Source organism: Hemitrygon akajei, chromosome 1 (assembly GCF_048418815.1).
Source record: "Hemitrygon akajei chromosome 1, sHemAka1.3, whole genome shotgun sequence".
NCBI classification, from domain to species: Eukaryota; Metazoa; Chordata; class Chondrichthyes; order Myliobatiformes; family Dasyatidae; genus Hemitrygon; species Hemitrygon akajei.
The window spans coordinates 110,922,869-110,947,928 of NC_133124.1; the positions used below are offsets into that span (position 1 = coordinate 110,922,869).

Sequence of the window (25,060 nt, forward strand, 5' to 3'; positions counted from 1 at the left end):
CTGAAGCAGTGAATGTTTCTCTATGAGAGCTTGTAACCATGCTGATTTAATTTATTCTCTTTAATATCTCATGTTGGGAGTAGATTGTGTTAGCTCCAAAGCAAGTGGCTGAGATGATTGGACTTTAAATGTCATATATGAAGTAAGTAAACACACTCTATGGAAGTTTTAAAACTAACAATCTTTAGGGGAAAGAAATCATGAGGAAAAAAAATTCCTGTAAGGAGTTGTTAGAGATGAGTAAAACATCCAAATTGCCAATAGTTCAGATCAAAATTAACATAGTAATGAATAAAACTCGGCTGCTAAGATTACACTCAAGAGTTATAAACTTGCTTTTATTTGTGTTAACTTTTATAAATTTGAATTTCAGTACCTTCCTCTTTAGTATCCAAAGTAATTGGTGAAAAGCTGTGAGCCATGTTTATAATCTGTGTGCAATAATCAGGAACATGGAGCACAGCACAGCAGACTTGCATCTTAATAGTTCAAAATATTTTATTCAAGGAGCAATTATTGCTTGTTATTTGTTATTTATATTTCCAATTGTACAGTTTGTTGTCTGTTGATACTGTTTATAGTTGCTGTTCTGTAGATTCGCTAAGTATGCTCACAGAGAAAGAATCTTGGGGTTGTATGCAATGATATGTAGATACTCTGATAATGAACTTGGACTTTGAATTACTATTTTTTGTGTTCCTGAATTCTGTTCTAAAAAGAATTAAAAGAATTTATGGGAAGCATTGCAGGAGGTTTGAGAAATCAGTCTTGTTTAGTAATGGTGAAAAATGGGATTTTAATTCCACAGAACCAGTGTATTATTGGCAACAGACAGATGAAGACCTGACTGTAATTATTCAGCTACAAGAAAACACAACGAAACAGAACATCGAGTTCCAGCTGTCAGCGGATCACTTGAATGTTGGACTAAAAGAACAAGCCGTCTTCATAGAAGGCCAGCTGTTCTCTTCAGTTGACCACAGTGAGAGCACTTGGACCATTACGGAAAATAGGCAAGTACTTTCCCTGCACATTCTTAATATTTGCAGAGCTACCGATATAGCTAAGTGGTTAAGGCAATACATTGCTAATCCATTGTGCCCTGCAGATGATGGTTCAAGTTCCTTCTTCATAGCTAGGGCCACTGTGATCAGGAGTAATTCAAAAACTTCAGGGGCAGCATGATAGTGTAGTGTTGGCAAAGCGCTATTACAACATCAGTGACCTGTGTTCAATTCTGCTGCTGTCTGTAAGGAGTTTGTATGTTCTCCCTCTGTCCATGTGGATTTCCTCCAGGTGCTCTGGCTTCCTCTCATATTCCAAAGGTTCATTGATCACATGGGTGTAATTGGACCAGATTGTAATTGGCATGTTACTCCAAATAAAATATTGGAGACAAATTGTTGTTCCTTTTCACACTTTGTGGCACGTCGAGTGCAATTTTTTGCTGTTTCCATAGCATTTGTCTGTTTCTTATGAGGCCGAGTTGCTGGTTCGGTGCTCGACCCAGCACAGATGGGAAGTCTGGTGCTGATGCCACTACTACACCAGCGGCAGGCTATTAGAGACAAGTGCTAACAGTTTTTTCAGGTGAAGACCAGTTTTACAATCTGAAACCTACCAAAAGCATCTATCTCCAATCTGCAAGTCCAATTGTGCTCTGATACTGGACTTCCTGCAGAGTTCAGCATCAGAGCACCAACTTCCTGGCAGGTTTATTGACATCTTTCTTGCATTACTGATGATGATGACAGACAGGTAGGAGTTAGGATGTGTTGTGTTTTTTGTGGATACGATTTACTTTCTGCATTGCATTCTACCTACTTAACTATCAGTTTATAACCCCGCTCCCGTGCCAGAACATCGCTTTCTTGCGTGCCTTGGGTTGGCAAATCACCCTTCTGTTACCCACTCTGTTGCCACCTTGCAGTGGCAACTTGATCCATAATGCCAGCTGATCAATGTCAAAAGGATTGATCCCACTCCCAGAAATGTTGTGACAGTTTGCTAACTGTCACACCCACACTTAAGAATGAATCTCCCAATTAAAAAAGTATTTTAATTAAGATGTTTTATATTTGTAACAATTAATTAAAACAATATAAAGTATTTAAAAGTATTTTGTCAATTAATTAAAAGAAACACATGATCTGTTTCTCTATTATGAAATGAATACAATTAATAAACCTGCTTACCTTTACCTAACAGGGTTTCAATGAGTTTTTCCCCCACATGATTGCCAAGGGTGGGATTGATCCTCTTGATATTGATCAGCCTGGCTTTATATATCAAGTTGCCACTACAAGGTTAAAAGTGAGTAACAGAGGGGTGATTTGCTAGTCCAAGGCATGCAAGAAAAGAATGTTCCAGCAGTGGAGTGGGGGTGTAGATTGGTAAGTAAGTAGGTAGAAGCCAATGAAGAAAGTAAATTGTATCCATAAAAAGCACAACAAATCCAAACTCCACCCAATCTGTCATCATTATCAGTAATGCAAGGAAGCTGTCAACAAATCTGTCAAATGGGACTCACCAGTGCATCATTTGGGTTTTGCTGAAGCCATTTAGTTTGAAGCTCTATCACTGTCTTGATTCAAGTAAGAACAATGAGCTGCTGAGTTCCAGAGCTAAGTTACAAGCAATAGACTTTGACCAGTTGTGGCACCAAGGAACTCTGGTAAAAGTGGAGATGTTGAGAATCAATAGAAGATATGTTCCACTTGCACTTGTATTATTGTGTTCATTTTGTCAGGGAACTTGTGTATAGTTTACATTAATTTATGTTTGTCATGTTTGTGATCTACTGTGCAGCTGCCGCAAAAGAAAAACTTATACCCTGTGTATAAATTTACCTATGCATTTATACCCAGTAACTGTAACGTTAAATTTGAACATACTTTCAACAGAGGGAAATAATTGTTAGATAAATCAATCCAGCCATTGTACATTACTGATGTAGTAAATGCTGGTATTGCATAGCTGGTCAGCCAGTATCAGTGGTGAAAGAAAATCAACATGTAGCATCCAGTTTCACTGAAGTCAGGAAATAAGTGAGAGCATTGTTATCCGTTCTCACCTCAAACTTGGCTCCGTATAGGTAATTGCTCAGCTTGTCCACCACCGCCCATTTCAGCACCAGGAACTCCAAATTGTAAGTGGGATAGTTTCTCTCAGATGGCGACAAGCTTCGGCTGACAAATGCCACCGGTCTCAATGTGTCTCAATGAGTGCTGACGTCATGACGTTGGAGCTGCCAGTGACGGAGAGTGTTCCAGGGGAGATGGGGCCGTGGGACCTCGACACCCTCTCGGAGGATGAGGGTGATGAGATACTGGAGGAGGAGCTAGAGCTAGAGTTGACCCCCGGGGAGGTGCCCATCACTAGTAAAGGGGGGTTGGAGGGGGAAGGTGTGATTAGGCCCCGCCCCCCAGGTAGGGTGGAGGCCTCCGAACTGGCAGCCGCACTTAACTTGGGAGTGGCCAAGAGGCCATGGCTGAAGCTGGGGGTGTTCTCAGGAGCCAAGCCTACTCCGTCCGGATGGGGAGGTGGACTATGAGACCTGGACCAAGCATACGTCTCTGATGTTAGAGGAGTGCCAGGCTCGGATGAGGAGAAGAGACAGCGATTGGTGGGAAGATTGAGGGGTGCGGCGGCCAAAGCAGTCCAGGAGTCGCCCGGGGCTTCAGTGGAGGAGTGTATAGAAGTGTTGGAGGGAGCGTTTGGGTTGTCAGGGGCTCCCTGGCTGCTTTTAACAGAGTTTCAACACATGGAGCAATGGAGAAGGGAAAAGCTCTCCGAGTACATATTTCGACTGGAGAGAATGCTTACGGGGTTGCGATGCCGGGGGGGGGGGGGGGGGGGCGGGGTAGTGAAGGCGCCCGACGTGGCTAGAGTGAGGATGAGTCAGTTATTCAGTGGCTCTCTGGAGGAGGACAAGGTGGCATGGAGTATCTGGCAGTCTTATAGAAAGGGCCCCCCTCCATCATTCGGGCAACTGATGAGAGAGGTGCGGGAGGAAGAGAGAGCATTAGGGTGGAAAAGGGGCTCGGGCCACCGGGAGCGATCCTCAGTGATACAGGAAGTGGTGCCCGGGTGGAGGACCGAGAAACCCAAGGGGTCCGGGGGAGCAGGACTCTCAAAAAGACCGTGAAATCCCAGCTTCCAGACCCACAAGAGAAAAAATAACATCCAACCCCATTGGTTAACAAATGAATACAATCCCCATTATCAACAATTCTAAACCTAAACAGGCTGCGAGAAGCTTCAAGAATGCTCTGCAAGACAACACACTGACACCAGTTAGCATAACAAAGAAGCAGTTTGATTAGCACACACAGTACAAACATCTCTGGTCAGTGTTTTTTCCCCCAGGAGAACGTTTCCCTTTTCACAGATTCTACATAAGCTGATAAGTATCTCTAGCATTTTCTGTTTTTATTTCAGACTTTCAGCAACTGCAGTTTGATTTTTGGTTTTCATTTAGCTCTCTGCAAGAGTTCCTCTGGACTATCCCAGAGTATCCCCCGAACATTTTTGACTGTCAAGACCTCCCATCTCTCATGAAAGCGGAAGTCAAAATGTTGGGTGCTGATTGCACAATGTTTAATTCCAATTGTACAGTAACTCTATAGAGCAAATTGTAGCCATGCTGATATACATAATACCTGACTAGCATTCATGCTTTTGGAAATTGTGCTCTTAGAATAAATATCAAAATATTCTTTTGGGTTGTATCCTCAATGGAAAGAGGAGATTTAATGCTCTAGAGATCGTTTCACAAATTATGATCTCAGCCCAAAGCCTTTTGCTGTTTGATTTGACTTTTACGGTCCTGAATTATCCAGCTCTGCTTTATACTATGGCTTTTCAATTCTGCCTCAGTTCAGGGGCAATTAGGAATGAGTAATAAACCCCAAGCATCAACAACAACATCCCTATCCTATGCATTTAAATAAAAACAAAGAGGAGCAAATATTTTCTGAAGGAAATCTTCCAAGAATAACCCAGGTTTCTCACTTCTCATTGGATTGCTGAAAGGTTCAAAGGTTAATTTATTATCAAGCATGTATCCCTATACAACTCTGAAATTTGTATTTTCCTGATAGTCATGAAACAAAGAACATGAAAGTTGTTCAGAGAGAAACATCAAACCCACTGCCCCCTACAAAAAAGAATGGCATCCCAATCAGCAAAACCCTCCCCTGCACAAAACAGAACCAGAACACCTCCCCTCAAGAAACAACCCCTCCCCCACACAAAAAAGACGAACAGAATACTATATCCTGTTACCTATTGCCTTTCAGTGTCAGTGCGAACAGTATATCTATCTGGAGTTCCCACATCTTATCATAAAGGAATGGTGTCTTGGAAAAAAGGATTTCCCCTGTCTGGCTACTGTACAACTTTCGCTCTTAAGTACAGGAGGATGTTCATTCTTTTGAGTTAATTAATGGTCACACTGTTGATTAATGTACTTTCATACAATTTGTTTGTAATGTTTTTAAAAATTGATTGCTTTTCTGCATTTCTTTTTCCTGAGATCAAATTTCTACTCCTGTATTCATATCATCCTCATGTCTCCTTTTCTTTCTATTTGCCATATTATTTATTTAACCTGGCTACCAGCTTGCTTTTCTGTGTACTTTTGAGAACCACCCTGAATACGAAGTGAATCTTCGGTGATCTACCTCTCCAGTCTATTCATATGCCACGAAAATTAAATATGATAAGTGTTATTACAGTAACTACATTCTTCCGAATAAATTGAAAATCATGGTTTTGTTGTTGTATATATTCGGCGTATACACTTGACCAGACATTCTTTTTCTTGGTGCATTTTGCTGTTTGGTTTAAATATTAAAACATACTGATCTAAATTCAAGTCTTGTAGTTAGGGCAGATTAGCCAGTTAGTTTGGAGATGGACTTGACAGTAGAAAGAGCAATATGAATAAGGTCCTGTCACTATTTATTAACAATGGAAATCAAGATTTCTGCCAGCTTCTCTCATAGCAAGCTGAAGGATATGCTGTTTTATAACAACAGGAACAGGCGTCATCAGGATTGGACTCAATTAAAATAGAAAAGGCAATTTTTGAAGTAAATGTTGAAAGGACAAAGATATTTCAAATGCTTTGAAGGTGTAAACTGTCCACGAGACTATATTTTTCAAAATGTAATCACTAAAATACTTAAGATATCTTAAGAAATAGATATACAAGAAATAGGAAGAGGAGTCAACCACTCAGCCCATCAAGCCTATTCCATCATGGCTTATCTGATATTTGCCTGAACTCCATTTTCTTTCTTGTTTCTCATATTCTTTAATGCTGCTTTAGTCAAAATTCTGGCTGCCTCAGCCTATGTCTTCACAGCTGTTGGGTTAGAGAACTCCAAAGGTATGCATCCCTCAAATAAGCAAAGTGCCTTCTCAGACTCTGAATTATATGGGCTGTTCCTTTTAACATAGCCATTCCCCTAGTTCGAGGTACCTTAACGAGGAGAGTCTTCCTCTAAGTGCCTACCACTTTAGAACATAGAATAATACAGCACAGTATGGGCTATTTGGCCCATGTTGTTCCGATCTATATAAACCTACTCCATCATCAATCTAACCTTCATTCTTTCACAGGCCATAACCTTACATATTTCTTATACCCATGTCATTAGTCTAAGAATCTATTAAATGTTCCTTTTGTATCAGCTTCTACCAGACCCAGCATTGTGTTCCGGGCACCCAAGTTGTGAATCCTGACCTGACACAATATATAGTACGGTCAACTAGAGGACAGGCCATATGGGTGCTAGCTAATGATCCAGGTCAGGTGTAAGATCTCTCGATGGGCGAACATTTCAGAGATAGTGACCACAACTCCCTGAGCTTTACCATAGCCTTGGAGAGAGATAGGGGCAGACGGTATGGGAAAGCATTTAATTGGGGGGGATTATAATGCTATTAGGCAAGAATTTGAAAGTATAAATTGGGAAAGGGAGTACTCAGGGAAATGCACAATGGAAATGTGGAGGTTATTTAGGGAGCACTTGCACGGGGTTCTGGATAGGTTTGTTCCGTTGAGGTAGGGAAAGGATGGTAAAATGAAGGGAGCAAAGTTGACAAGAGATGTGGAACATCGAGTCAAGAGGAAGAAGGAAGCATCCTTATTGTTTAGGAAGCAAGGATCAGAGAGGGCTCTGGGGAATTACAGGTAGCCAGGAAGGAGCTTAAGAATGGATTAGGGGAGCTAGAAGGGGGCATGAGAAGGCCTTGGCGAATGGAATTAAGAAAAATCCCAAGATGTTCTACACGTACTGTATGTGAAGAACAGGAGGATGACTAAAGTGAAGGTAGGACAGATCAGAGACAGGAGCAAACATATGCCTGGAGTTGGAGTAGGTTGAGAAGGTCCTTTAGAGGACCAGTGAGAGGGACCATAATGTTTGTGAGGACAGTGTAAGACAGGCTGATATGCTAGAACATGTTGATGTTAAGAAAGAGGATGTGCTGGAACCTTTGAAAATCATAAGGATTAATAAGTCCTTGGGACCCGATGGGAAATACCCTAGGTTACTACAAGAAGCGAGGGAAGAGATTGCTGCATCTTTGGCATTGAACTTTGTGTTCTCACTGGTCACAGGATTATTACCAAATTAATACCAAAATACTCAGGGTGGCAAGTGGTATTACTTTGCTTAAAAAAAAATCTGTGAGTGTACACTTCCTGTCTAATACCATTATAATTAGTTATCCCTCAATTAAATACTTTGCCATACTGATTGCTGCTGCCTTGTCCATGATTCTGCTCACTTTCTTCGAAATGCTTGCCCACTGAGAGGTCTGTCACTTGACAGATTCATTACCAAGTAGCAGATGCAGTGTGGCCTCTGCTCTAATTGGCCAGTACCCCTACTGTGTCAGGAATCTTTCTTGGACACACCCAACAAATTCTGCCCCAGCTAAATCTTTTGCACTAAGGAAATGCCAATTAATATTAGGGAAGTTGAAGTCACCCATGACAACCACATTGATATTTTTGCACTTTCCTAAAATCAACCTACTTACCTGCTCCTGAATGTCACAATTATCATCAGGAGACCTATAGAAGACCTATAGAATCCTTTCCTGTCTCTTACTTCAACCCACACAGACTCAGTAAGTGATCCCTCCTTGACTTCCTCACTTTCTGAAGCTGTGATACTATGCTTGATTAGTAATGCCACTTTTCTGCCCTCCCCCCCCCCCACCTTCTTATCTATTTTGAAACATCTAAATGCTGGAACATCAAGTCGCTAATCCTGCCCTTTTGACAGCCAAGACTGTCTGATAAATTCATAAATTTATGTCCTGATCCATGCTCTCAGTTCATCACGCTTATTCTTAATACTTCTGCATTGAAGTAAATACATTTCAACCCATCTAACTGGTTGCATTTATGCCCTGCCCAAAGCCTATCCTTCCTCACAGTCTCTGTACACATTGCATTTACCTTTACACTAACTGTTCCATCATCTGGCCCATCCTACCAACCTAGTTTAAATCTTTCCTAACATTAAGCCCCCTTTATATATGTTTACATTTAGACCTACAGCACAGTAACAGGCCCTTTTGGCCCAACTACATCCATGTGGCCAAAAGACTTACTAATCCTTATGTCTTTTGGAATGTGTGAGGAAACCAGAGCACCAGGAGGAAATCCATACTGTTTAACAGGAGAAACATAAAACCCCTGACAGATGGTGGTGGAATTGAATCTGGTTATTGGTGCTGTATAGCATTACGCTAATTGCTACACTACACTGTCCTCGCTCCCCATCCCCTAAATCTTTTTAGTAAGATCTTATAACCATATAACAATTACAGCACAGAAACAGGCCATCTGGGCCCTTCTAGTCCGTGCTGAACGCTTACCTGCACTCAGCCCATAACCCTCCATTCCTTTCCTGTCCATATACCTATCCAACTTTTTCTTACATGACAAAATCAAACCTGCCTCTACCACTTCTACTGGAAGCTCGTTCCACATCTTCTCAATCATCTTTCACTGAGAATAAATCAAACCTGCTTAATGTCCCCTTCATTCCAGGAGTAAAGCTTCTGAACTTTCTCTGAACTGTTACTAGTGCAAGAATAACCCTGATCATATTTTATTTTATTTAGAGATACAGTGTGAAATAGTCCCTTCCAACCCTTTGAGCAGCACCATCCAGCAATCTCCTGACAACCCCGACTTAACCCTAACCTAAAATGTGATTGTTAATGCCTGATCTTCAGTCATTTTGGACCTCCTTGCCTCTGATCCCTATCCATCAAATCCATTTGATGACTGGCTGGATTGGCCAGCCTATGTAAATGCAATTATGCATTGGCAACTTCTGCTCCTCAGTATGAAATCCAGTATGTCAGGACCATCATTGCTAGACCCCAGTAGTAGCAGACAAGAACATAGTTGTATTTTTATAGCCTAAGAACTTAGAAGCCTTGACATTGTCATTGCTGCCCTGAATGAGGTACAATAGGAAAGAAATTATCATCTTTAAAAAAAAAAGGCACAGGGTACAGCAGAAGAGAAATTGGGTTCTCTTGGTGTGAGTTTTTCCATCAAGAATGAGATAATGGAGAACGTCAGCAAATCTCCCTTTAGAGTAAGTGAATGCCTCAAGCTCCTTTGGCTCATGTTAATAGGGAGCTAGCAGGTCGTGATCATCATCCTAAATTCCTTATTCCTGGCAGTGGCCAAGGGAGACTTCTACATTGACTTTTGTGTGTGTGGGGGGGGGGGGGGGGTGGTGGCTGGGAAAGGCAGAAACCGTGCCTAGCTCCCAAAGGAGGATGAATTGATATTCCTGAGCAACTCCAATGCCAGGGTCAAAAAATGCAATCCCCTCTGGCAAGGCAAAATCTAAAAAGGTTGGAGTTGAGAAAACTCACACCAAGAGAGTCCTGACCTGATAAAATACTCAGAATGTAATCTTGTCACAGCCATCTCCATGATCACAAAGGGACTTGGTCTCTGTATTAGCACAAGGCTCCTTATTTGGTCTCATACTACCAAAAATTATTACTCCTGACAGCAGTAATTACCAGGTAATCCGGCAAATCATCTAATCAACTGTGCCACTGTCACCGACAGGCAGCTTGTTTGCCACTAGCAAAGAAACAGTGCAAGAATAACGCTTATCATATTTTATATTATTCAGAGATACATCATAGAATAGGCCCTTTCAGCCCTTCAAAACCCTAAACAGGGTGATGTTAAGTAGATTGCTAAATTCAAGACTTGGATAAAGCTAATAAGGTAATCAATTCTTAACTCCCACACCAAATTCCACGTTTCATCCTCTGGAGAATCAGTAATCTGTAGAGGTGAGGTCTATTCTACTGGCTTCTGTTCCACTTATTTAAATATTATAGCAGCTGCAGGTATTTGCAGATGAAGGTGAGGAAATCACTTATAGATTAACACTGGTCAAAGCCTATTGGTCAAAGAAGCTGATTCCAAAAACACATGTTCCACTCATAAAACCAACTTGTCAAGTGTTAGGAAACCTCCATACAGGCCCTACCTTTCCCAGGAGGTGCATTTTTGCCCTTAAAGATACAGAAGCACTTTTCAGAGAGACACTCTATCAGGACTGAGTCTTGATGAAGGGTCTTGCCCCTAAAGCTCAACAGTTCATTTCCATCCATTGATGCTGTCTGACCTGCTGAGTTTTTCCAGAAGTTTGTATGTGTTGCTAAAGCCATTTTCATCAGACTTTTATCTACTTTTGGGGTGCTGCCTGTCCCTACCATATTTTTACTAGAATGGCCATTTTAGAAAGCAGATACACAAATGTAATCATGGTTTTATAATCTGTTTAGTGGTATTGCTTGAGGGGTATCTATGGGTTGGGACACTAGAGAGCTTCCGTTCTCTCCTTACATCATGGAATAGTTTCTGCTTATGTTATGCTTCTACAATATAGATCAAGGTATGTTGTTACTTTAACACCAAGCTTGCACTATTTTGACGCATTGCCAAGTGGTTAAGGAGTTTGTCTAGTGATCTGAAGGTTGCTAGTTCGAGCCTTGGCTGAGGCTGTGTGTGTGTCCTTGAGCAGGGCACTTAACCACACATTGCTCTGCGACGACACCGGTGCCAAGCTGTATGGGCCCTAATGCCCCTCCCTTGGACAACATCGGTGACGTGGAGACGGGAGATTTGCAGCTTGTGCAACTGCCAGTCTTCCATTTAAAAAAAACCCTTGCCCAGGCTTGCACCCTGGAAGCTTTCCAAGGCGCAAATCCATGGTCTATTGAGACTAACGGAGGCCTACACATACACTATTTTAGATTTGCAACATTGAAAGAACAGTTTTTGGGTATAGTCGGCCCTCCTTATCCGCGGGGGATTGGTTCCAAAAATCGTGGATGCTCAAGTCCCTTATTTAACCTGGCTCAGTGCAGTGGTCTTTAGGACCCAGCGGAACCCCGGACTTTACTTAACTTGTTCAGTGCGGCAGACATTAGGACCTGGTGGTGCAGCTCTGAATCCGCAGAGTTTCTGTTCACGAAAATAATCATGATCATGATTGAAAATAAGGTGGAAGTAATAAAGCGATCGGAAAGAGGTGAAACGTCATTGGAAAAGCGTTAGGCTACAGTCAGTCAACGATCGGAACAATTTTAATGAAGCATGTGAAAGGCCCTGCCCTGATGAAAGCTACAATTATTACTAAACAACGCAGTGGTTTAATTATTGAAATACGTATGTTTCTTAAGTGTTTTATATGCATAAAAAGGTAAAATATGTACTTGTATACTAAGAAAAACATTTGACTAACTGACGCTAAATAATACTGTATGTACCTGTTCTGACTTCAAATCGGACTTAAAGACAGACTCGTTCATAACCTGGGGACTGCCTGTACTTCTAAGTCATTTCTAGATTACTTATAATACCTAATACAACGTAAATGCTATGAAAATATTTGTTCTACTGTATTGTTTAGGGAATAATGACAAGAAAAAATAGTCTGTACATGCTTAAGTTACGAGTGCTGGAGAGAGAACTTCTGCGTCTTCCCGATCCGCGGTTGGTTGAATCCGTGCATGTGGAATCAGCGGATGAGGAGGGCCGACTGTATTTAATTTTTTAAATCTGATAGTATTTCTGCACAAAATGTTATTCTCAGGCCTGTACTTCAAAACCTTGATCTGTATTCCTCCTCTGCAACTGGATCCTTCCATTCCTCTTTGGGAGCCTACAGTCAGTGCGGATTAGTAATAACATTTTCTCCTTGCTGACAGTCGAACACAGGTGTACCTCCAGGATCTGTGCTTATCAGTGCTTTACACCCTCTACCCTCGTAGCTGTATGGCTAGGCACAGCTCAAACGCCATAAAAAGAAGTAGCAATAGTGGAGGGAAGTGTATGGTTGTGCACTTTGGTAGAATGAATGAAGGCATAGTTTATTTTCTTATTGGGGGAAAATTAAAAAATACGAGGTACAAAGGGACTTGGGAGTCCTTATGCAGGATATATTTTGCAGGTTGAATTGGTGGTAAGGAAGGCAAATGCAATGTTTCATTTTGAAAGACTAGAATAAAAGATGCTGAGGCTTTATAAGACATTGGTCAGACCGAACATGGAGCAGTTTTGTGTCCCTTTTATAAGAAGAGATGTGCTGGTATTCAAGAGGGTCTAGAGGAGATCCACAGGAATGATTCCAGGAATGAAAGGTTCACATATGAGGGGTGTTTGATATTTCTGGGCCTGTATTCTATTGGAATTTAGAAGAATGACAGGAGAATACATTGAAACCTATTGAATATTGAAAGGCCTAGACAAGCTAGATGTGGAGAGGATGTTTCCTATAGTGAGTGAGTCTAGGAACAGGGGACACAGCCACAGAGTAGAGGGATGGCCATTTAGAACAGAGGTAAAAAGGTATTTCTTAAGCCAGAGGGAGGTGATTCTGTGGAATTCATTGCTGTGGATGGCTGTGGAGGCCATGTTATTGAGTATATTTGAAGTATAGTTTAATGGATTCTTGGATAGTGAGTGTGTCAAAGAATATGGGGATAAGGCAGGAGAATAGGGTTGAGAGGGATAATGAATCAATCATGATGGAATGGCAAAACAGACTTATGGTTTTATACGTTTGCCAATGACACCACTGTTCTAGTTAGAACAGACAGCCACAAAGAGCTGTAGAGGAATACAGCTCTTATTCCTTATGTAGAGGAAAGCCATTCGGCTTTACAATTCAACCGCCAGGGGTATTCCTTATGTAGAGGAAAGCCATTCGGCTTTACAATTCAACCGCCAGAGGTAAGATATGTTAAAGTGCCGGGGTTAGGACTGAGCTTAAGTTACCATTCAATGTATTTTAGTAAACTATTTAAGAACTTTTTAAAAGCTATTTATTAATGCTTTTTGAGAGGGTGATCTTAGATGCATATCATATTTATACTGAGTTAGGTATTGTATGTAATTAGTTTTGCTACAATAAGTGTATGAGACATTGGAAAAAATGTTGAATTTCCCCATGGGGATGAATAAAGTATCTATCTATCTAAGATAGAATGGCTGGTTGAGTGGTGTCCCAAAGACAACAATGCACTCAACAGCAGCAACACCAAGGAATTGATTGTGGAGATAATGAAGGGGAAGTTGGGAGAACACACACACCAGTCCTGATTGAGGGGTCAGCGGTGGAAAGGATGGGTAGCTTCAAGCTCCTGGGTGTCAACATTTCAGAGTATCTATCTTGGATCAAACACATTGACTCAATCACGAAGAAGGCACACCTGCAGCTCTACTACTTTAGGAGTTTGAAAAGATTTGTGTGTTAGCAAAGACTCTTGCTAATTTCTATAGATGTATTGTAGAGAGCATTCTGTTTGGTTGTGTCATAGGCTGGTTTGGAGGCTCCAATGCAGAGGGTTGTAGACTCAGCCAACTCTATAATAGGCACAAGCTTCCTCATCAAGGACATCTTCACTAGGTGGTGCCTCAGGAAGGTGGTATCTGTCACTAAGTGCCCTCACTATCTGCAAATGCTCTCTTGTTATTACCATTGGGTAGATCTCAGGAGCCTGAAAATTCTCACTCAGCATTTTAGTAGCATCTTCTGAATGGTCCATGAACACAATTTCACTATTCCTCTTTTGCACTATTTATTTATTTATTTATTTATTTATCTATCTATTTATTTATTTATCTGTCTGTCTGTCTGTCTGTCTGTCTGTCTGTCTGTCTGTTTGTTTGTTTGTTTATTTAGTAACTTGTAATAATTTTTAAGTCCTGCCATTTTTATGTCATTTTATACTGCTGCCACAAACAACAAATTTTTCTGACTTATGTCAGTGATTATAAATCTGATTCTGGCATTCTCCATCATTTAGCTTCTAGCCTAGTGACATATGTACCTCCTTAGTATTTCATTATAATTTTATTCAGTATTTGGAATATTAATTTTATTGGTAGTTTCAATGTAGCAAATTAATATGCCATTTTCACCCACTTTCTTTGCTAGCTGCTGACATTATTCTTCGATTACTGGTTATACATTGTTCATCCAGCCCATTCCTCATACCCAGTGTCTAGAGGACTTTGGAATCAAACTCTAATTCCAAAATGCACACGAGCCATTAGTTGCTTGTCAGCTTGACTGTCTTCCACCATCCTGACATATTAGTTGACTGGTATACCAAGTCTGAGAAACTAAAGATCAGAGTAATTCATGGAATGGAATTGATTACTGGATTTTGGCCACAAGCCATTCTCTGGCATAACATTGATAAATACTTCATTACTGAACTGAAGTATCACTGTATATAATACATTGTAAATCAGTGCTGCATCATAGTAATTGCCTAATAGTATATAATCTATACTGAGCTCAGAGCAGTGAAGTAATTAATTAAAAGATGTCACATAATGCAACACAAGACAGGTGAAGCAATTATCTAATAGCTTACTATTGGAATAATCTAGGTCTGTACATTGTGCTACCATATCAGCCAGCTTCATACATCACTCCTTCAAGGCAAAAATTTGTATTCACTTTCCATCTTGCTGTCACAGGAGATGGACTGGCATATCTGAAAAAGGAAAAACTCGCATAGAAAATGTTGCTTTTATGGGTTGTGACAAGGAAATAGATGCCAGATAATAGGTTTTGCTTAGCCATGTATTTCACAGAGCTGTAAACAAAATAATTCCATAGTTGCAATGCTTAAATATCTAAGAATAATTTAGAATTTAATTTATTATTTTGTACCACACAGTTGAATTTTCTCTATATTTTGGAGGAGAAAATTGCAGGAAATGCTGAGAGTCGAGCTGATGGTGGGGTGGGATGTGATCAGCTCCAAATTTGACTAAGTAGGGCAGGGCAGTAGATGTAGACAGGAGCTTGCATACCATGTTCTGGATTGACTATGCAAGTAGATAGAGTGCTAAAGAATTGAATTGAATTGTCTTTATTTCTTACATCCTTCACGTACATGATTAAAGATCTTTACATTACGTCACCATTTAAATGTGCAATTATGGTAATTTATAATAAACAGAACAGTCAATGTAATATAGAATACACTCAAATCAGCATGAGTTCATCAGTCTGATGGCCTGGTGGAAGAAGCTGTCCTGGAGTCTTTTGGTCCTTCATTTTATGCTGCCGTACCACTTCCCAGATGGTAGCAGCTAGAATAGATTGTGTTTGGGATGGCTTGGGTCCCCAGTGATCCTACAGGCCCTTTTTACACACCTGTCCTTGTAAATGTCCTGAATCATGGGAAGTTTTCAACTACAGATGTGCTGGGCTGTCCGCACCACTCTCTGCAGAATCCTACGATTAAGGGAGGTACAGTTCCCAAACCAGGCAGTGATGCAGCCAGTCAGGATGCTCTCAGTTGTGCCCTGTAGAACGTTCTTGCATTCATTGCTTGAGGCATTGAGTGTAAGAGTCAGGAAATCATGTTGCAGCTATATAAAACTTTGGTTAGGCTGAATTTAGAATATTGTTTGTGGTGTTGGTTTCTGCATTACAGGAAGGATGTTGTGGAGGCTTTGGAGAGGGGAAGAAGTTGTTCACTAGCTGCTTGGATTAGAGGGCACTGGCTATAAATAGAGGTTAGACAAACCTGGATTGTTTGGTCTGAGCTTTAGAGGCTGAGGAGAGACCTGATTGAAGTATATAAAATTATTGGAGGCATAGGAAGATAGTTGGACCTTTTTTTTTCTCTGCCCTGCTCCCCCCCCCCCACCCCCCAGACAGGTATGCCAAATACTAAAGGACATAGCTTTAAGGTGAGAGGAGGAACGTTTAAAGGATATGTGTGGTGTATAGGTGTCTTGCACAAGCTGCCAAGGGAGATGGTGGAAGCAGACATGATAGTGCCATTTAAGAGGCATTTTGACAGGCACATGAACCTGCAGAAAATGAATGAAAATAGATCAGACTTAGTTTAATTTGTGAAAATGACCAGTACAAAGATGGTTGGCTGAAGGGCCTGTTCCTGTGTTTTGCTGTTCTATGTTTTATATTTGAAATAAATGAAAAGGTAGAAGTGATGAGTTCCCAGTTCTGATAACAGCTTATCAGTTAGAGTACAGTTACATACCTCTTAAAATTCTTACCTGTTTACAAGAAAAAATTTGCAGATGCTGGAAGGCCGCTTCATCAAGCACCTGTGAAGTGGGAAGAAGCGGGATCTGCCAGTGGCCACCCATTTTAATTCCACTTCCCATTCCCATTTCGATATGTCAGTCCATGGCCTCCTGTACTATGAGGCCACACTCAGGATGGAGGAAAAACACTTTATATTCCGTCTGTGTAGCCTCCAAAGTGATGGCATGAACATTGATTTCTCAAACTTCAGGTCATGCCCCCCCACCCCACCTGCTTCACCATTTTCCATCCCCGTTTCCCTCTCTCACCCTATCTCCTTGCCTGCCCATTGCCTCCCTCTGGTGCTCCTCCCCCTTTTCTTTCTTCCACGGCCTTCTGACCTCTCCTATCAGACTCCTCCTTCTCCAGCCCTGTATCTTTCACCAATCAATTTCCCAGGTCTTTACTTCATCCCTCCCCCTCCCAGTTTCACGTATCCCCTCCCCAAACTTTTAAATCCACTCCTCACCATTTTTTCAGTCTTGCGGAAGGATTTCAGGCTGAAACATTGACTGTACTTCTTTCCATAGATGCTGCCTGGCCTGCTGAGTTCCTCCAACATTTTGTGTTGCCAGTTTACCATCCTTTTTTTTGTTTATGCATTGGTTATTTATAAAAGTATCTGGAAACATTGCACTCCTAAATGATAACAGTTCTTCCTTAAGTGATCACTTGGCAATGATTGCAGGCAAGCTAGCACACATTGAATGAGGTTGTAAATCATTATACTGATGCTTAGTTAACATTTTTTTTCAAATTGCTAATTAAGCGAGGGGATGTTATTACAAGATAAAATTGCCAGGCATAGCTGAACTGATAGGGTGCTGCAGGTGCATTGCTCTGCATTCTGTAATGGTTGCCAAATAATTGTCTGATTGACTACTCTCTTGGCTTCTTTTACACAATTCCTGGCATTTTTCTCAATTTTGTTGATAATTCTGATGGGAGTCATGAAATTTATATCTTCTCCATACAATTCCTGCTTTCCCACCTCAACAGAAATGTTGAATGAATACAGTGATTATGTTGTGGGAGGCAAACCTTGTGATCTGTGTGTGAGCACACTCCCCCACTCTTTTGTGATTTTGTTTTTAACGTGGGTTGACTAACTAAGTACAAACAGCAACTAACAGTATCCGAATGCAATTTAATGCAGGAATATTTTAAATTGTGATTTTGGTTTGAAATGCTCTGAAACTCTTAATATCACTGAGAAAAAATACTGTTTGACAACTTCTATCAGATTTGTTGTTGTGTCTCTTCACCTCTTCCCCCACCCCCATCTTCCAGGCGTGCGGGATCATCCTCAGCATTGTGTAAATAGCAGTACCCTCTAGCCCAATCTTCAACAAGAGATTTTCTGCTCTCTGTGATTAACTTTTCAAAATACTCTTTTTTTACATATTCTTTTGCTTGAACTCCTGAGTCTATTAATACTGCAGAATATAATTACATTTTAACACACATATCTTGCCTGTCACAATGCATTTCCACTGTGTTATACTTCAGATACCACACTATCATATTATCCTTCACTTATTTTCCCATTTAGTAAATCATGTTTTTCAAGATTTGCAAATAGCTAATCAAAAATCAAGATTAAATGAGTCAAACCAAAAGCTGTTACAAACATGAAAATATTTAAAATTGGGTAATTTTGGAAGCATTTACTCCCCCCATAAAAATTATTTACATTAGTGCTTAACTTCTTGAAGTCTGTTTCACCAAATGGCATCAATTTCAGTCAATAGCCCAGGGGATGAAGCTGTTGTTTTTTTGCCTCCTATACTGTGACTGAAAGAAGCTGAATAGGCTTGAGGAATGTGAATATAATTCTCCAAGACTGATCAGTAAAAATTCTTTTCCTTTGAAATACAAACTGTATCCCCCTGGTTGAAGGGATTTCTATGCACTGTTGCCTTTTTAGATAGACAAGATTATCAGCTTTTAGATGAGCTTGATTTTTCATCAGGAGTTGACTATTATTTCACTTTTATATTAATGAAAACAACCATTTAATTTGCATTGTAATTGCTGCTTGTGATACCAGCTGATCAGGTCTACAAATAGTTTAACCGCTGATAATTGAGATTCAGTGATGCAGTTGCATCTTAGTATACAGTTTTTAAGCTTTACCTTATCCCCACACAGATCCAAGCTTTAAAAAGTGCAATTATTTGCAAGCAGTAGAAATTGTTTTGTGACTCTGAGCGTTTTAAATTTTTAACATCTATCTCTGTTCAGTGGAAGTTGGGTTCATCCAAAGTCCTGCTGTGTGTGTCTTACCTTGTACCAGGTCCCATTTCCCATTACCCTTTAGATTTGTTGACCTGCATTGCTGTATAGGCATTGTCTTGACCTTAATAAAGCAAACTACTGGAAGACCTTAGCAAATTCTGCAGCATCTGTGGAAGTAAACAGATGGTTGATGTTTTGGGCAACAGGCACAAAATGCCAGAGGAACTCAGGCTAGGCAGCATCTATGGAAAAAAGTACAGTCAACGTTTTGTGCCGAAACCCTTCAGCGGGACTGGAGAGAAAGGCTGAGGAATAGATTTGAAAGGTGGGAGGAGGGGAGAGAGAAACGGCAGGAATAAGTGAAACTTGGAAGGGGAGGGATGAAGCAAAGAGCTAGGAAGTTGATTGGTGAAGGAGACAGAAGGCCATGGAAGAAAGAAAAAGGGGGAGGAGGAGCACCTGCGGGAGACAATGGGGGGGCAAGGAGATAATATGAGAGAAGGAAAAAGGGATGGGAAATGGTGGGTGAGGTGGAAGCATGACTGGAAGTTTTGAGAAATCGATGTTTATGCTATCAAGTTGGAGGCTACCCAAACGGAATGTAAGGTGTTGTTCCTCCAACTTAAATGTAGCCTATCTCAACAGTGGAGGAGGCCATGGACAGACATATCTGTATGGGAAGTGGAATTAAAATGGGTGGCCACTGGGAGATCTTGCTTGTCTTGTCAGAAGAGCATAGATGCTCAGCGATGTGGTCTCCCAATCTACGTCGGGTCTCACTGATAAACAAGAGGCCACACTGGGAGCACTGAAAACAGTACATGAGCCCAACAGACTCACAGGCGGAGTGTTGCCTCGCCTGGAAGGACTGTTTGGGGCCTGAATGGTAGTGAAGGGGGTGGTGTAGGGGCATGTATAGCACTTGTTCCGCTTGCAATGATAGGTGCCAGGAGGGAGATCAGTGGGGTGGGATGAATGGGACAAGGGAGTCGCGTAGGGAATGATTGCTGCGGAAGGCCGAAATTGAGGCCGGAGGGGAAGGGAAAGATGTGTTTGGTGGTGGGATCCAGTTGAAGGTGGCGGAAGTTTCAGAGAATTACGTGCTAGACACGGAGGCTGATGTGGTGGTAGGTGAGGACAAAGGAACCCTGTCCCTGGTAGCGTGGTAGGAGGATGGGGTAAGAGCAGACGTGCGTGAAATGGAAGAGATGCAGTTGAAGCAGCATTGATGCTGGAGGAAGGGAAGCCTCTTTCTTTGAAAAAGGAGGACATCTCCATCGTTTTAGAATGAAAACCCTCATCCTGAGAGCAGATGTGGTGGAGATAGAGGAGTTGAGAGAAGGGGATGGCATTTTTTACAAGTAGGGTGAAACGAGGTATAGTCCAGGTAGCTGTGAGAGTCCATTGGTTTATAATAAACATCGGTGGATAAGTTGTCTCTGGAGATAGAGCCAGTGAGATCGAGAAAGGGAAGGGAAGTGACAGAAATGGACTGGGTGAATTTGAGGACAGGTTGGAAGTTGGAGGCAAAGTGGATGAAATTGAAGAGTTCAGTGTGGGTGCAGGAAGCAACAACAATGCAGTCATTGATGTAGTGTAGGAAAAGTACGGGATGGTCACCAGTGTCCGCTTGACACATAGACTGTTCCACGTATTCGACAAACAAGCAGGCATAGCTGGGACCCATGCGAGTGCCCATGGCTACCCCCTTTGTTTGACGGAAGTGGGAGGACCCAAAGGAGAAATTATTTAGAGTGAGGACAAGATAGAGGAGAGTAGTGGTGGAGGGGAATTTGTTGGGTCTGGTGTCCAGAAAGAAATGGAGAGTTTTGAGGCCTTTCTGGTAGGGGATGGAGGTGTATAGAAAAACCCCGCACCGGTTGATGTTTTGGGTTGAGACCCTGTCAAAGAGAAGAAGAGAACTTCATGATTCTCCATCTGTTGTTTCAACTGTTTTTCATCAATATTCTTACAAGACTGTACAAGATTTAGTACCAGGTCCATGTGTTTTTCCTTTGTACAATTGCTTGAACCTACCAACCTCTCTGTTTAACCCCTCCCTCTCATTACTGTATACTGGTAATCTTCTCTACCTAACAATCCATATGCATGGTCTTGACCTAATACTTTGACCATCCCTTGCTTCTACAATTACTGCTTGACCTGCCAAGTTCCTTCAGTGACTTTATTTTTGTGTAACACCCTGGTTAAGATATTTACTGCTATGCTGTAGGTATTTCATTTTAGCGGTTCTGTAAGAGCAGTCTGTTATGCTGTTGGCAAATCTTTAGCTTTGGTTTGAGCTAAAGATAAGTGGCAATGTTGTTTAACTTGGGAATGTTGTGTCAACCAATTAGGATGGTGGAATTGGGAGAAGGTTCTAGAGAATGCGGGGCAGAGGTTTTTGTGACGAACACTAGTGTGGGTTGAGATCATGATGGCAGGAGCTGGAAGAAGACAGGAGGGAAGATGCCTGAGGATGCCATCCCTGTTGCAGAAGTGCTTTGTGGAGATGAATGACTTCAAGGAGGAAGGACCAATACTATTGTGGGAGAGCCAGTTTGTTCGAGATGGATTTTGAGTGTCATTCAGAATGTGGTGTGTGCTTTCACACAGATCATGGGTCCTGTGCATGATTTAAAGACAACTTCAAGATGAACTCCAACTTGTGTGCACATTTGATCTGGGTTAACTGTAATGGGCCCTTTTAATTTTTTTTCTTTCTTCTAACTGTTTGGTAAAGCTGACATTTGTAGATACGTATACTTTCTTTATAATTGTATGCAGTATATGATCTGTTATTTCTTGCTGACAGTCAAATGCATGGGGGCAGTATTTACACAGTATTTGCACAGATCAGGGTTCAGGTAGTCAAGACATCCCAACTTCCTGGTCTTTGTGGGACCCTAGATTCACCCTTGAGAAAGGTGGTTTTCTCACTGCTGAATCCAGTGGCTGTTAATGAGGGGCTAATGAACCAAGTCTCTAGAGATGTCCAGTAGAAAGTGGTTTCATTTGTTCCAGGTGCTACAATGTTAGGAACACTGCATTAATTTGTTGAGGAAGCTAAAAATATAATTCAAATGAAGTCTCACCATCTTGATCATGCAGCATATGGTTCTTTGGAATGGATACAACCTGGTTTGGTACAAAATAAGTTTTATGTTATTTCACTAAGCATTATCCTGACCACTAAAATACTATTTTATACATCCCAAGCAGCTAAATTGTTTTTCAAATATGAATCTCAGAACAAATTGTGAGTATACTCTGACCTCTATTATCTCAGGATAACTTCAGCACTTTGTAGCTCCTTCAGAAATCTGTGGAACTCTGAAAATTACCTGTTATTGAGTGCAAGATTCTCTGTTAAGGCTGTCTTTGAAGCTTTCCAAAGGTTTAAACCTAAGCAATAGAGCTTCAAAATGTATACACTTTGAATCTGGCAATGCATAATTCTATCGATGTTGGGAGTGACCAGTCTAAAGAAAGCAGTAACAGATTGCTAGGAGGTGTGCTGGTGAGAGGATGAAGCAATCAATTGGTATTCTCCAGCAGTATCACATTTTAAATTGAAGGGACTTTAAAAATTCTTTTGTAGAATGGTTACTTGTTTACAATGCAAAGTTGCTGGTTGAACAAATCTCTGATTTTTTTCAATCAAAAATAAATATTGCCAACAACATTCCTAAACAATGAATTTAGTACTTAGTTATGTTGAGGTGCATATAATTGTTATAATTTTGAATACCAATTACTATAATATGTATTTAAAATTTTTGTAGGGCATCATTGTTGAGTAAAGTTTTATGCTGAGTTAGATAAGGAGGTGTGATGGGGGACAAAGAAATGGCAGATGAACTTAACAGGTACTTTGCATCTGGCTTCACTGTGGAAGACACTAGCAGTGTGCCAGAGGTTGGTGAGTGTCAGGGAGCAGGAATGAGTGATATTGCTATTACAAAGGAAAAAGTGCTAGTCAAACTCAATGATTTTAAGGTGGATAAGTCACCTGGACCAGATAGACTATATCCCAGAGTCCTGAAAGAGGTTGCAGAAGAGATAATGGATGAGAATGAGGGGTAGGATAATGGATAATGGAGATGATTGGTCATGATCTTTCAAGACTCACTTGATTCTGGCACAATCCTGGAGGACTGGAAAATTCCGAGTGTCATTGCTCCCTTTAAGAGGGGGAGGAAGACAAAAGAAAGGAAGTTATAGGTCCGTTAGTCCAACCTCAGTGGTTTGGAAAGTGTTGGAGTCTATTTAAGGATGAGTTTTTGAGGTACCTGGAGACTAATGATAAAATAAATCAAAGTCAGCATAGTTTATGTAAAGGGAAATCTTGCCTGACAAATCAGTTCTTTGAGGAGGTAGCAAGCAGGGTGGACAAAGGAGAGGCAGTGGATGTCACTAACTTGGATTTTCAGTAGGCCATTAATAGTGTGCCACACATGAGGCTGCTTAACAAGATAAAATCCTATGGCGTTACAGGAAAGATATGAGCATGGATAACAGAATGGCTACAGGCAGGAGGCAGCAAGTGGGAATAAAAGGGGCCTTTTCAGGTAGGCTGCCGGTGACTAGTGGTGTTCCTCAGGGGTCAGTACTGGGACTGCTACTTTTCACATTGTTTGTCAGTGATTCAGATAATGGAATTGATTGTTTTGTGGCAAAGTTTGCGGATGATATGAAGATAGATGGAGGGTTAGGTATGCTGAGGAAGCAATGTGATTGCAGCATGAATGATACAAATTGGAAGAATGGGCAAAGAAGTGGCAGATGGAATACAATGTAGAGAAGTGTATGATAATGCATTTTGGTAAAAGGAACAATAGTGTGGACTATTATTCAAAGGGGAGAATGTTCAAACATCAGAGGTGCAGAGGGACTTAGGAGTCCTCGTACAAGACTCCCAGAAGGTAAATTTACAGGTTGAGTCTACGGTAAAGAAGGCAAATGCAATGTTGCCAATTATTTCAAGGGGCATAGAATATAAAAGCAAGTAGATAAATGCTGAGCTTTTATAAGACACTAGTCAGACTGCACTTGGAGTGTTGTCAACAGTTTTAGGTCCCATATCTCAGAAAAGATGTGTTGTCATTGGAGAGAGTCCAAAGGAAGTTCATGAGGGTGAGTCCAGGGATGAAGTGCGTTTGGCAGCTTTAGACCTGTACTCACTGGAACTTAGAAGAATGTGAGGGCATCTCATTGAAACCTACTAAATGGTGAAAGAACTAGATAGGGTGGATGTGGAGAGGGTGTTTTCTATGGTGAGGGTTTCCAGAACTAGAGGGCGCAGCCTCAAAATTGAGAGGCGACCCTTTAGAACAGAGTTAAGGGGGTATTCTTTTAGCCAGAGTAGTAAATCTGCAGAATGCACTGCCACAGACTGCGGGGGAGGCCAAGTCAGTGTGTATATTTAAAGTGCAAGTCGATCGTTTCTTGATCAGTCAGGGCGTCAAAGGATGTGACGCGAAGGCAGGTGTATGGGGTTGAGTGGAATCTGAGATCAGCCATGATGGAATGGTGGAATGGACTTGATGGGCTGAATGGCCTAATTCTGCTCCAACATCTTAAGGTCTTATGTTCTGTTAGGCAGAGACTAAATTCTTCAACACAGACTGATTTTATGAACAACTTAAAAAAGGAAAGGGTGATGAGGTTTAAGGAGGGAATTGAGAGCACTGCTTAGGCAAAAAGAAGCCTGTCCTTTTTAAATTATACTACTTTGGCAAAATACTTAAGATAAGTTTATAGAGTCTTGGAGCTAAACAGCATGGAAACAGGCCCTTTGGCCCAGCTCACCCAAGCTGACTGAAATGCCTACCTAAGCTAGTCCAATTTGCCTGTGTTTGATCCATATCCCTCTAAATATTTTCTATCTGTATACATGTCCCTGGATGGTGGTGACTGGTTTAAATGCCATGGGAGGGGAAGTTGGGTGTGGAGGGCTCACCAAATCAATGAGCTGCAAAGAGACTGGACCTTGCGAAAAGCAAGAACGAATGTGGAGGAGAAGAGGTGGTGGGATTACATTGCAGCCAGTAGAAATGACAATGAAATACAAACTAGAGGAACAGCACTGTGTATTCCACCTTGGTAGAATACAGTACTGTGGCATGAACATTGATTTCTCTAATTCCAGGTAATTCTGTTCCTTCATC

The 25,060-nt window shown here is 41.2% G+C and overlaps 1 protein-coding gene across 1 annotated transcript in view; it reads left to right on the forward strand.

Annotated features, from left to right (window-relative positions):
* nudcd1 (NudC domain containing 1) overlaps positions 1–25,060 on the forward strand; it is a 169,842-nt gene that overhangs the window by 73,845 nt on the left and 70,937 nt on the right. The window contains exon 6 of the mRNA XM_073050012.1: positions 809–1,013. Within this exon, the coding sequence (XP_072906113.1) occupies positions 809–1,013 (205 nt within the window). The remainder of the gene's footprint in view (positions 1–808; positions 1,014–25,060) is intronic.